Source organism: Typopeltis vanoorti, chromosome 12, assembly GCF_054136105.1.
Source record: "Typopeltis vanoorti isolate ZY-2024b chromosome 12, IOZ_Tvanoo_1.0, whole genome shotgun sequence".
Classification (NCBI taxonomy): domain Eukaryota; kingdom Metazoa; phylum Arthropoda; class Arachnida; order Uropygi; family Thelyphonidae; genus Typopeltis; species Typopeltis vanoorti.
This window is the reverse complement of record NC_143560.1, coordinates 56,261,873-56,276,310: the sequence shown is the minus strand read 5'-3', so window position 1 is coordinate 56,276,310 and position 14,438 is coordinate 56,261,873. Positions and strand designations below refer to the sequence as shown.

The 14,438-nt window shown below is 36.3% G+C and overlaps 1 protein-coding gene across 4 annotated transcripts in view; it reads right to left on the bottom strand.

The window, feature by feature from the left end:
• Positions 1-14,438, bottom strand: part of LOC150100806 (DNA (cytosine-5)-methyltransferase 3A-like) — a 745,691-nt gene that overhangs the window by 160,855 nt on the left and 570,398 nt on the right. For all 4 annotated transcript variants that reach the window (XM_090401182.1, XM_090401184.1, XM_090401186.1 and 1 more), the window contains one exon: positions 525-610. In XM_090401182.1, coding sequence (XP_090257308.1) covers positions 525-610 — 86 coding nt within the window. The remainder of the gene's footprint in view (positions 1-524; positions 611-14,438) is intronic.

Sequence of the window (14,438 nt, the reverse complement as noted above, 5' to 3'; positions counted from 1 at the left end):
CCTATTAGAATAGATTGACAGTCTCTAGCTGATAGGCAAAAAAAGAGGAGACATCATAGAAGCATTTAAGTTATTAAAGGGACTTTATACAACTGACACTGAAGACCTTTTTTATGAAATGGCAAAAAGGAAGAGAACAAGGGGTCACCAGTTGAAGTTGCATAAGAGTGCAGTTAGCAAGGGTATTATGACTAGATTTTTTGCTTGGAGGACGATGAATGGGTTTCCAGAGGTAGTTGTGAATGTTTCATCAGTGAATGAGTTTAAGGAAAGATATGATAGTTATTGTGCGAATAACAGATCTCTGGCAGTGAGTATTCTGACTCATGGAGATACTTATATAATAATAATAATAAAATGGTTAACTAAATAAGATCTGAATAAATAATTCAGACAGATATAAAAAAAAATCTGCAAACTATGCCTCATAAAAGAGAAAGTAATGGCACACAAGCAGTGTAGAAAGGAACTAATATTATTATCATATTCAGCAAGTAACCAAAGCAATTTTTTGAATGACTTACGTGTACATTCCAGGAATGTTTCCCCAAAAATAGCGAGCACGATTTTGAGGTGAGAAATACTTTGAATCAATCATTGCAGGCTCAGACTGAAATATAAGGCAAAATATAAAATATCAGTAATCATAACAATGTTGCTACAATATTAAAAACTTAAATAAATAAATAAATGGAACACAGTATAAGATAATTATTCATAATAAGACAACATAACACCAGTTAACCTAATACAAGTAAGGGTTAAGGATATGAAATTGCAGATATCTACCATTCTCTCTTCATCTTCACCTGTAAGTCTCAACTTGTTGGTTGCCATGACTTCAACTATTGCTGAACTAGTTGTCTAACAATTTACAAAAGTTGGACAAAAAATTCTCCCTACTCCACTTGTGGAATAAAATGCATTGGAGTATTTATTTATTTATTTTATTTTATTTTGGTGTGGGAATATCGTGACTTACTGTTTCCATACTTATATTAGCAAATGATATTCCTGTACTTCTTTTATGCTTAAAAAGGTTTGTAAGAAATGTATTTGTCCATAACAAAATCAGTATCAATGGTTTGGGGGAAACAATGTCTATATGATAATAGTCAAGAAAGGTGGTATCTTTGAAGTAATGCAGAAAAATCATTTTTATCACTGCACTACAAGGTAGCTTGCATTGCTACCAATGATTGTTAGAAATTAATAAAATAAACATTACAGTCAAGCTACTGCAGTATTTACTGAACGAATAACATTGTTAGCTATATTTCAGTAACATGCACTTTTTTTCTTTGAAAATAGGTCTGAAAAACAGGGTGTGTCTTATACGCTGATATTCAGTTTTTTATTACTTTCATTTCTGGAAATTTTCTCTGTTCCAAGTTACGCAATTTCTTTCTTGCTTCGTTGCGGTGTGTGAGAATATTCCAGTTACGTAGAGTTCAGTGGATGCGTATGTTGTCGCGGTTGTTGCGAACGGTGATAAATTTCTGCCGTTAAATTTCCTCTAAATTTCTTGGCAAATTGTGGCTAAAAAACGTCGGCATTGCTACAATATTGCATACAAGCTATGTGTGATTGTGTATGCTAAAGAACATGGAAACAGGGCTGCAGAGAGGCATTTTGGGCCATCCCCAACTGAGAAAATGATAAGAACTTGGCGGAATCAGGAAGAGGATCTAAAAAAAGCAACTCACAGTAAACATAACCTATGAAGTGAAACTGCAAAATGGCCATAACTTGAGGCAGAACTGAATACTTGGATTTTAGAGCACAGAAAAGCAGGACTTTCAATGTCTACAAAAATGATTATTCATCAAACGAAAGCGATAGCCACTAACAGAGGGATCGCCAACTTTACTGGATCAACATCATGGTGTTCAAGATTCATGAAGAGAAACCAGCTATGTATGCAGACTAAAACAAAAATATCACAAAAGATGCTAGCTGAATGTGAAGAAAAAATTATTAAATTTTATTGATTCGTCATTAACGCAAGGAAACGAGAAAATTTTGAACTTGCGCAAATAGGAAACATGGACAAGGTTCCACTGACTTTTGATGTGCCCTCAAACAAAACTGTAGATTCCAAGGGCACAAAAGGTGTTACTGTTAAAACTTCGTGGCACAAAAAAAACTCACTACATGGTTGTTTTATCCCGCTGTGCTGATGGGACAAAATTGCCGCCACTATTGATTTTTAAAAGGAAGATGCTACCCAAAGAAAAACTGCTTAAAAGAGTGTTTGTACATGTTCACGCAAAAAGCTGAATGGATGGAGGAGGAATGAAGTTATGGATAGATAAAATTTGGTCTAGGTGCCCTAGCAGACTGTTGAAGAAGCCTACCCTGCTAGTATGGGATCAGTTTCATTCTCACAGAACAGAAGATGCTAAAAATAAACTCAAAGAATTGAAAACTCAGTTAGCTGTAATTCCAGGAGGTCTAACTAGTTAGCTTCAACCTTTAGATGTTTGTATTAATAAACCATTTAAGGGATTTATGAAGGAGAAGTGGAACAGCTGGATGCAGTCTTCAGATTTTGAGGTTACGCCATCAGAAAGAAGCCTAGCTTTTCGCAAGTGTGTGAGTGGGTCAAAGCTTCATGGGATGCTGTGAAAACTGAGACAGTGGTTAAATCATTTAAGAAGTGTGGCATTAGTAATGCACTGGATGGTATAGAGGACAATTTGTTGTATGAGAAATCAGATTCTGATTTAGAAGAGGTTTCAAGTGTCTCTTCATTTAGCTCTGGAGATGAATTTCTGGGTTTTGACGAAGAGATTAAAAGGTGGGTACTCTTTCCTAGTTAGATTAGGTGTTGAAAGTAGACCTACATATTACTTTATATTTGAAATACTATAAATTCATTATAATATTCAGTGATAAAGTTTTTTCCTAAAAAATGTGTAGAAAAAAGGGGGTGCGTCTTATACGCCGGCAAATACGGTAATTAGATTGAAGACTGCTTATCTTTTATTACCTATGCATTTAGCCAAATAACTATATACATTATAGTTATTTGACTTGAAAGTTTGTTAGGAAAATATCAGTTTATAAGATTTTAAGACCTTAAGTTCATAAGACTTGAGCAGCACTTATGGAGACCGTTATTCAAGGTGTTGTGGAAAACAACCTCATGCACCTTTGAAAAGGTGCACAAGATTTGTTTTCCAGAAGGGAGTATGAACAGGGTGAGTGATGGTTTGGATATGAGCAAGCGAGTTAGCTGTTGTGTCAAACGCTGTGGAAACAAATGATTTGGCTGGGCATAAAAGAATGCAAGAAGAGACCTCAGGATATTATCGAGGAGAGTGAAGGATAACAGTGTGGTAGAAAGAGTAGTTAGTGTGCTGCTTAGGTTAGTTCAGATGGTGAAAAAAAATCATAAATGGTATGGCAGAGATGGGTAAACAGCATTCCTTGTTCCAAAAAGGAATGCAGTTTGTTAATGTGTAGGATGCATATGAGGGCTAGATGTAATTATATAAAAGGGACGGATTACATTTAAATGCATTTAATACTAATAAACTAGAAAGAGCTGCTAAAAGAGATCGAAGGAAGTAAGAGGTGACATGAAAGAGCAGAATGGAATAAGTGAGATTGAAGTGCTGTGAATGCAGAGAAGAGTAGTATGAGAGATGAGAATGCAAGAACAGGAATGGAGGATGGACACAGGGATGGGGGGTGTTGATGTGGACAGAAAGCATAAGGATGGTGTCCACCAGAAGCAGTAGTGAATGTATGGGAATGGTCAGCATAGGAACAGGATGGCCAAGACTGCAAGGGAAATAGTTTATCCTGGGGAATAATATGGTGTGAGGATAAAGCTGAGCAGACAAGAGCAGGTGGAAAGAAGTAAAAGCTGAGAGGCAGCATAGGTAAGAGTAGTTGCTGCATCTGGTTACAAATGCCAAAAGTATCTGATATATGAAATTGTCACATTGCTTGAGTTTATTCACCTAAAATTGTTGGAATAAGTGAAACATAACTGTATGAAGATGATATCTTGATGGGTGCAGAAATGAGGATGTGATGGGGTTTTTTTTTTTGTAGGATAGGAAAGGCAAGCAATAATAGAATGAGAATGGGCTAATGGTGTATGCAACATATGGCCTCTTCCAGCCAAACCATTCAAAAATTTTCATGGGGTGGCTTCTGTTCTGGCAAACCTGGTGAGTATTGCCACTGCAAACACCTACCCTTCCCAGTTACAGGAAATGCCGACTAAACTTCTAGATGGTAAATGACTTTCATTTGGGAAAATGATTTCAATGCTCAGTGAAACACTGCCGCAAAACCGTTTCAGAGACCTAAAATGGTTGTTGCTGTATTTGGTCATCAAAGTCTCAGCCTCCCCCCCAACCCCCCACTTGCAATGTAGATGATATCCTTCAAGGGCATGGATATACACTGTAAGAAGCCAGAATTTCTCCTATTTGAGGATACAGAAATAGTAAAGTGGTTCAGTTGGATATTATTTATTAGATGGGACCAAAAACAATGGCAACAAATGAGGCTTCCTTATCAGCTAGCAAACGATAATGCTACTACTTACTCTACCTGAACACATGATGGGTTGAGAAGCATTGTCTAGACCAACCATCCATGGACAGGAGTTCCCTTTGTGCAGGCACTATGCTTATGAGCCTCTTATTTCACATTACATGCCTAAACTCATCAATTAACTATTCCTTCCAATTAACTATAAAAGACAACATAAAGAAATACTGTTATTCTACTGATCAGAAAAATTTCCATAAAAAACATCACAAAAAAAAAACATATCCAACAAAAATTCAGTAATACATGGAAGAAAAAAAAAATTAGATCCATCTCACCAACATTTGTGGTCTTAATATCAACATCAACATGCAATCACTCAAAAGCCTATTAAAAATCATCCTGTGATTTCTAACAGAAGAGCCTCCATAACTCAATCGGTATTGACAATGCCCTTTGGTTGAAAGGCCTAGGTTCAAATCCCATCTAAGCATAGAGAACCATTATCAGGACCTTTCAACTGAATCTGAGTTAGCTTCTCATATGGAGGCAGAAGAGTTTAACAATTTACAGACAGGCAAACTGGCCAGAACACATGCAATTTACATAGTAGACAATGCAGACATAACTGCTCTTTTAAGCAGTAATTAGGTTTCAAAGATACTAAGTTACTTGGCTGCAACAGACCATTGTGCCTAACACATACACACACAAAAAAAAGAAGAGAGGATGGTTTTCTAAAAGAACTTTAACTGGTAACCTCAACAACATATGTGCATTCATCAGATCTGCTCTGGCTCAAAATTTCCTTACTACATTTCGTAGCATTCATTTCTGTTTTTATTGCTCTTCAGATTCTGATTATTTATCTCTGAGGCTTACTGTCTGCAGTCCAAATACCCAAATATTGATTCTTTCTTTCAGGGTTATGAAAGATGAAATGATCAGCAACATTTCAAAAATTTCATGCTCAACTCTTATAGCAAAATCAACTTCATGAATATATACACATACACTGGATCACAAGTTACATTGGTACATACAACAGTCGCTGAGAATAATTGCTTGGTCAACCATTGACCATAGCCTGATCTCTGGTGAAACAAAATATAAATAAATAAATAAATAAAATAAATAAAAACAAACAAAAACTAATAATAAAATAAAATATAATTAGCTTAGTAAAACTACATCAGCAGTCCTTTGTTTCTTATAATTCTGGTTTTTTTATAATTTTTTTTTTTCTTCTTTAGGTATTCACTATGTGGGTATTACCAGATAGTTGAATACCAGAAATTATTCCTTTCCAGATATTATGTGTATCATAGGTGAGCCCATCGAAATCTTTGGGACTTTCAGGCTGTCATTTTTTTTGAGATTTGGTTGGTTGACAGACTTCTTTGAATTTACGTTTGTACCAGGTTTTAGTCCGATGTAAGAACCGAGTGCCTTTTCAGCCAGTGCAGTGGCATGTTTCAAGTGCATGGTCAGAAAGACCTACTTTTCTGTGACAAAGGTACTTGATATGTTGTGCATCAAGTACCTTTTCTGTTTTGGGACTGTAGGGTAGGTTACAGTGCTATGTTAGTGATCAGTTTTGACATTACTGCCTTTTCACAAATTTCCAATCATTAATACAATTCTTCTCTTACAAGACAAATTTCCCCCTGATATCATGGCCCTCTTTCCCCATGTCCTTCAGTCCCGTTATATCATGTAGCAAAACCATTTCTACCTACAAAAAGTAAATATAGCCATGCTCCACCCCACCAGCTAACTTTTATATGGAACATTTTGAGCAAACAAGCTCTAGATCCAGAAACCTTGAAACCTAAAGTTTTGGTTTCAAGGTTTCATATCATTGGCTAAGATATGTTAACAACATATTTGCCATTTGGTTCCACAACTGCCAAACTTTAAACAAACAATTTCCTCAGCCACCTAAACACAGGCACATTGAATTCACCATTTAAATCAAAAACAATAACACTTCCTCTTCTGGATACACTTGTTACATATCTTCCCTTGGACTGTCTACTGCCATCAAGTATGACCTATTTAATGTGTTGTTTCAGATCATGCACTTGAAACATGCCACTGGATTGAGTGGAAAGGCACCCATCAGACCAAAACTTGGCACAAACATAAATTCAAGGAAGCCTATGAAATGCTTATCAACCAACAAATCTGAACAAAAATGATGGCCTGAAAGTCCAAGAATTTGGATGGTTCACATACCCACATAACACATGGAAAAAGAAGAATAACCCACATATTGAATACCAGAAGAAAATACATTTAAATGACAACTCTGTAACTCTCATACAGTAAACAAAACTTGCATGTAACAGGAATATATTATTTTATTTTATTAATAGTTTGTATTGTACCTATTTTTTTTCACCAGAGGTCAGGCTATGGTCAACAGTTGACCAAGCAATTATTTTCAGTCCTTTACAGCATGTACCAATGTAACTGGTGATCCAGCATATATATAAATATATATATTTATTGCTGAAGATGACCTTGATATAAAGGTCAATATCTTGAATTTTATTTTAATTTTAATTAAAGAAAGTTCTTAAACACAGTTGTCATCATCATCATCAAATTCCTGCCATGTACCCTCAAGGGGTGTACACAATATGATACATTTGCATCATTACTAACTTCCTATCTACAATTTTCCTCCAAATCAGTCTGTTACTTGTCAAGACTCCAACGTTATCAGATCTTATATTTCTATCGTCTAAGGCACTTTGTACTGTATCAATCCACCTATATCTTGGTCTTCCTCTGGGTCATTTTCCTGCCAACCTGGCAGAGAACACTTGTTTTGCTAATCTTTCCTCGCCCATTCTGTTTAAGTGACCATACCACCTGAGATTAGCTCTGCTAACGCATTCCTGGATGCTGACAATGTCAAGTTCTTTCCTAATATCCTCATTTTTAATATGATATTGCCATTGATGCTATCTGTTCACGCCTATAGTCTTTCTCAGGACTCTCATATCTGCGGTCTCTAGTCTTTGGTCAAGTGTTTTACTTCTGACTCAGCTCTCAGATCCATAGGTTAAAACTGGTTTGAACACCGTCTTGTATGCAGCTAATTTAGTGTTCCGACTAATTTTTCTCTTATTCCACATGAATTTATTCAATTGACTGCCTACCATACCAGCTTTGTTGATTCTGTTGTCTATTTCCATATTCAATTTACCATCTTCAGTAAAAATCGTGCCTAAGTAGCTGAAATGTTTTACTTGTTCCACAGGTTCCCCGTTTCACAACACAGTTGACATTTTCAACAATTCTACCTATTTTCATTGTCTTTGACTTTTTATTGCTGACCTTCATACCATATCTATTACAACAGTTATTCAATTTAATCAGGCAATCTTGTAGTGGATTTATTTAGAAGTATAACATCGTCCACATAAAGCAAAGAGTTGACATTAACATCTCCAATTCTGATATCATGTTTAATACCACTTTCCTTCATAATGTGATCCATATAACAATGAATAACAGAGGGGATAATGTACATCCTAGTCTCACACCAAATTTAACATTAAACCATCTTCCTGTACTTCCTTCAATTCTAACTGCTGACTTACAACTCAAATAAAGACTAAGTATTGCTTGACATAATGCCCCATTGCTGTAGCGTATTGAATGGCTTCTCTCTTGGCATCTTGTCATATGCCTTTTCCAGATCGACAAAACTTAAATACAGATCTTTGTTAAACACAGTTGTGTGTTTCCATAATTATTCATAATGACCAAAATAGTGAGGGTGCCTTCCTTATGGACTTCAATGTCCACTTCTCAAATTGGCTTTCTATTCTGTCTGTCATCACTGAAGCTAGAAGAAATGCTGAGTTATTTGCTGTTAGTAATGACTGTTTCATAAGTTGTCCATCTACTCATTGGAATACCAAATAAATTTCATTGTCTTCCCAATTCTTGATTTCTTCTTAACCAGCTGTTCTAAATATACTGCAACTGTCAACTGTCCTATTGGTAAGCAAGGCAAGAGACAGAGACTAATCCAATTAGTCTCTGTCTCTTGTCCAATGGAATTACAACAATGTAAAATAGAATTGCTTCTGTTCCTTATTTCCACTGACTAATTGCTGATTCTGGTTGTCTGATTTAAAACCTGCTCTAACAGCAACTCTTGATGGAATGAAGACTTTCATCTTCCATTACACTCAAACATCACTCACACTATCCAAGCCTTTGGTTCTTCAATAGGTGTGCTTAGGAATTACAAGGGAAAAACAAATCAGCATATGACAACTGGCTCAATATGAAAGTTCCAGCAATGCACTCACACACTGTTGTTCTCAACTGCTACACAATAAAACATCATCATATTCAAATCTTATATTGAAATGGCCAAGTGCAGAAACACATCCTACTTCAACTGGCATTTCAGCCTTCCATTCCTTTACTAGGCCCATAAGATACAATTTCTGCCCTTCCATGCTTCCCGAGTCTCTTAAATGATACCATCTGAATATATGAATAAAGATGTGAATAAGTGAACCTTCTAGTATGACTGTTCTCCTATGTCTCTGCATAGATGATATTGTCACGTTTCCTCTCAGGATATCAATAACAGCTCACACCACACATTTTCTAATCTTTAATCAGAAAGAAATTAGAACATTCTTGAATAAACCTGGATCTGAATGAGTCTTCTGGTGCTGATAGTATTTGCCCGATTTTACTGAAAACTTTGGCTCCAGAATTTCATGTCACATCTATTTTGCAGCATGAAAGCAAGCCTATACACACCTTATCCCTTCCCCAACAAAAAAGGTGATTATTTCAAAAAAAGACAATTAGTAAACTACTGTTCCATTGCTTTCACATAAGTTCTCTCAAAAATAGAACAATTTTCTCATGGTCAGTGTTCTCCTCTTGGGAATACAAACCACAGAGGCCATCAACAGCCACCTTCTTTGCCAACCAATTAATTAGTGACCACCAATATGGATTCCACCACTCTTAATCCTTCAGATCACCTGGCCAAACCTTACTCAGCTTTGGTGATGAACTCATGTGGTCACCCTTAAGATTCCTAGAACATCTGATCAGGACTGGAACAGAGACCTGTTGACCAAACCACCATCTTATGGTGTGCTTCGTAACCTATATAGTTGGATCACTCATTTATCCTCTGGTTCTCCAATTTCCCACTCAGAGGTGGAGTACCTAGGGTTCCATACTCACACACCCTTCTCTACATAAACGACTTCCTGCTGACCACAAATTCTATCCTTAGCATTCCTTATTACAGCCTGATGAATTTCACCCCCCCCCCTTTCATACATGCAGTGTGGATGTATGATTCACTGTAATGATTCAACCAAGAAACCAGTTACTCCTCCATATTAGGGGTGTACTAAAATGGTTTCCACAGGCTGGCTACTAGATAGTATACAGGAAGGAACCTGTTGGTAATGTTTTTGGAGGTTTCCTGCTGCATTGTCAGTCAAGTTGTGTGGAGGGAGGGGAGTACAAGTATGGCAGCTTGTGAGGAGCACTTCAAGATCAAGTCTATTTTTGGAGTCTGGGCACTACCTGGATGGGAATTATTAAAACAAGAAATTATATTCTTCTATTAATCCTAAACCCAAGCATAAGCTGCAGTAACTTCTACTTGTGTATATAAAGGCTGCTGACTTCATGTTTATTGCCTTAGTAGCTGATAATGCAAAAAACATTATGGGAAAGGTCAGACCCAGATGGGTTACAACATATATTTTCCATATATCAACAGAAAGGAAGGTGGATCACGTTCTTATTAAATCCTCTGAATGAGAGATAGTTTTCTCACTTGGTTACAATGTACATTATACCTAACAAGAAATTATGTTCTTGTTTTAATCCTAATTCTAAGCATAAGCAACTTCAGAACTAGCCTGCTTGTATAAATCAATAATATAATTTCTTGGAAAGTATAATATACATTGACCAATGGGGGAACCTCCCACAACTATCTTCTCTCATCTAAAGTATTTAATAAGAAGGTGATACACTTTGTTTCTGCTTGTATATGAAAAATATATCATTTCCACAGTGACTTAACCTTGATATCTTCTTAGGCCTGTATCCAAAAATGCATGATCTGCTGAAGTGGTCTTGATCACTGCATTCCATTTTCTTGTTTATGGTATGGCTTCCACAGATGTGGCCTTTAGCAGTTTAGTGGATCCATTGCCCTGGAAGATTAGTGGTTCTTGCTGGTTGCTTGTGGAGGTTGATACTTGGCTTGGTGATTGGTTTCTGACCACAAGTGGTCAGCGTTGAGGCTTCCTCAGGGGCTAGCCTTCTGGCTGAACCACTGCTGAATTTAATGGAGCATAGTAAGTTAGAAAGATACTTTCAGGTCAATCAATGAGGTTAGAGTGATCTGAAGAATCACCTAGTTTTTGGAGACAACTCTTTACTTATATAAGAATCTACTGAAGCAGTCTCGATCCCTGCATTCATTACATGCTTATCTATGGTATGACTTCTACTGATATGACCTTTATCGGGACGCCTTCAGTGGACACTATTTCCCGAAGGAAATAGTGGAAAAACTGAGTGGAACCACCACTGAGATGGACAACCCTTTACTTATACAAAGGTTGAAACCAGTCTGGATAGTGACCCTCCCCATTATGCAATATTATGGGATACTAAGACAACTGGTGTGAGGTCAATAGTCTCTTTATACAAGTGGACTAGTCCTGAAGTTACTCCAGGTTTACGCTTACACTTGAATTTAGAACTAATATAATATATTGTCAAGTATAATATACATTGTAATCAAATTGTAACTAAATTTGGGAACATTTCAAAAACTATTTCAACATTCATAATTCCATCTCACTCCTCTTCACAAACCAAGTTGGAAGAGAAACTGAATTGTTTTCTATCAGTCATCTGCCTACCAGAATACGAGTAATCTCATCATGATATCAATACTCTAGACATTTTTCTTAATCAGCTCGCACTCGAAATACACAAGTGATGTTAGCTCTCCTCTTGGAAACACTTACCATAACCTTAATGTTTCTTTTTCAGCATATCATTCTTCTCCTAGCAGTACAATGGTCAAATGGAATGACCTTTGGGATTTCTATGCCTCTTTTCCATAGTTTGACTATTGCTTCCACTCTCTTGATCCAAGCAGTTGCTCTGATCTAATAACTAAAATCATTCTTGCTAGAATTAGTGCTTTTATTCCCCATCCCACCCCACCCCACTTAAAACCCTTGATCCTGTTTCTCCAAGAAATATACCAAAGCAGTCCAAGATAAAAATTCAACATACATTCAATGACACAAGTTAAAAACTCCTACCTGTCACTCAATTCAAACTATAGCCAATAACAACTGCAAAATAATAATAATAATAAATAAATAGTAATAATAACACAGTCCAACACACAATTTTTGCTGACTTTTATATGAGACTTGTTTTTTACTAATTTGGGTGCGTTGATTTCAAATATCAAACCCATTTCCCTCTATCACGTCAGGATTTTCCTCTATGGCATTTTCTTTTTGCTAATTTGTAAGTTTTTGATAGTTTTAAGGAGGCAGTACTATTTAGAGGATCAAAAAAAATCGATTTTTTAATATTATTTTCTGAAACTATGTACTTTTAAAAATCTGTTTCTAACTTTTTATCAAGAAATTTGAAAAATTCCCAAAGATATAGCCTATTATTCAAAGCGGTGTGCAGATCAGAATCGGAGCGCTCACCGCTCTCGCTTGTTAGTAAACGAATAAATGCGTAAGAACCTGCAACGGCACGTACTGGCGCTTTGAATGCGAAAGAGGCCGATAATTAGATACATAACTAGTTAACAATATTCATTAAAAATTACAAGAATATTTATAAAAAATAACAATTTTACTTACACATGAGTTTCAGGGAATAAATTTTTATTTGTAGCAATTTCTGCTGTGTGTGTTCTGTTTTAGCAATCCCTTTGAATACTCCAACAGTAGTCGGCCATCATGCGAGAATCCCATCTTCCATAGTTTTTAAGTCTTGATGAAATCTTTCACCTTGTTCATCGCTTACAGCGCTTAAATTCTCGGGAAATCTATCAAGAATAACTGTATAGGAAATGAAGCTTTATGCTCATGTTGCAACCTAGGCGCTGGAAATTTTCAAGCATTGTTACAAAGATCTTGTTCCCACTAGATCTTTGTAATTGCACGCTTTTTTGTTTCCAAGAAAATTATTTGCAACCATCGTAAATGAAGTCCAGGCCTCTTTCTCAATTTCGTTCATAGAGTTGATGAAATTTGGGTCTCTCATTAAAGTTCTAATTTGCGGTCCATCAAATACACCGGCTATAATTTTTTCATAACTAAGTCGTGGAAATTTTTCACATATGTATTGGAAACAGTCACCTTGTAAATCTAAAGCTTTAACATACTGCTTCATAAGACCTAGTTTGATGTGTACAGGTAGAAAAATGATTTTTTCTCTGTCGATTAAAGGTTGATTTATAACATTCTGTTCTCCAACATTTAAGGATATTCTAAGAGGCCAATGTTTCTGACTCCAGTGTTGGTTTCTAGCTCGACTATCCCAGAAGCATAGAAAACACGGAAACTTTGTATATCCTCTTTGAAAGCCAAGTAAAAAGTTCACCATTTTAAGATCCACACAGGTGATCCAGTTATGGTCTGTATATTTTAATAACTTCAGAACCTTTTTAATGTCCTCATATGTTTCCTTTAAGTGGACTGAATAGCCAATAGGAATTGAGCCATATTGTAGTAAGACAAATTCCCATTGTGTAGTAAGACACACTTGAGACTTCTGCTTGAACTGTCGATAAATAAATGCCCTCATTTGGATGATATTGTACAACACTCATTTCAGTTAGTAAACCTGACACATTGTTACAGTAAACAAACCCACACTCGTGTTTAAAATATTGTACAAGATTACTTTCCCTGCTACGATAAAAAGTTATCTTCGTATCTTGCTCCAGTAAGTTTTTTTCATTTAATCTTGAAGCTAACAATTCCGATGATTCCTTTGATAGGCCCAAATCTCTTACTAAGTCATTCAATTCCGCTTGAGTAAAAGTTGCGGTCCAGAACTAGAAATTAAATTTTCATTATCTAAATCAACATCCGGGTCTTGCTCCTCAAGAACATCTGGCATATCCCGATCATGCTCGTTCTCAAGTAAAGGAAGTCCTTTATAAATTGGCACAGCTATTTCATTGGAATGAGCAACTGGCCGAAATTGCTGAGTCGAGATTTGGATACACAATTTTTTTCTTATTCTTCTTATTATAACCAGAAGTCTGAACTAAACAAAAATAGCAATCATCTACGTGATTTTTCGGTTCACGCCAAATCATTGGAATGCTAAAAGCTAATTTTTGGCATTTTCCCTTGCTCCACTGTCGTAAATTTTCTACACATGACTTACACACTTTATTTGGAGCCCATGAATTGTCCTGATCTGCAAGTTTTACGTCAAAGTATGCAAAGTACACTTTCTTAACGAAATCAGTGATATTTGTCCTTTGACTGGGAACAGTAAAGCTGCCACATGTGTAGCAAAAGGAATTTACACTATTGACACATTTTTGAGTAGTAGACATGATGTATTTTCTTCACTGCCGACTAACATGCAATTAACAAGACAAAAAAACCCAGAGACTTTATTGAAACGTTATAAGCGCTCATCATACTTTCACGATCGATTAACGATTGACTGATTTCGATCGTTCTTTGTCCGCTGTGACGCATATAGCATTCATTTGTTTTAGGCAGTCGTCATCGCCTACTTTTCATCACCTAAATGTATTAGGTCGGTTATCGGCCTCTCTCGCATTCAAAGCGTCAGTACGTGCCGTTGCAGGTTCTTATGCATTTATTCGTTTACTAACA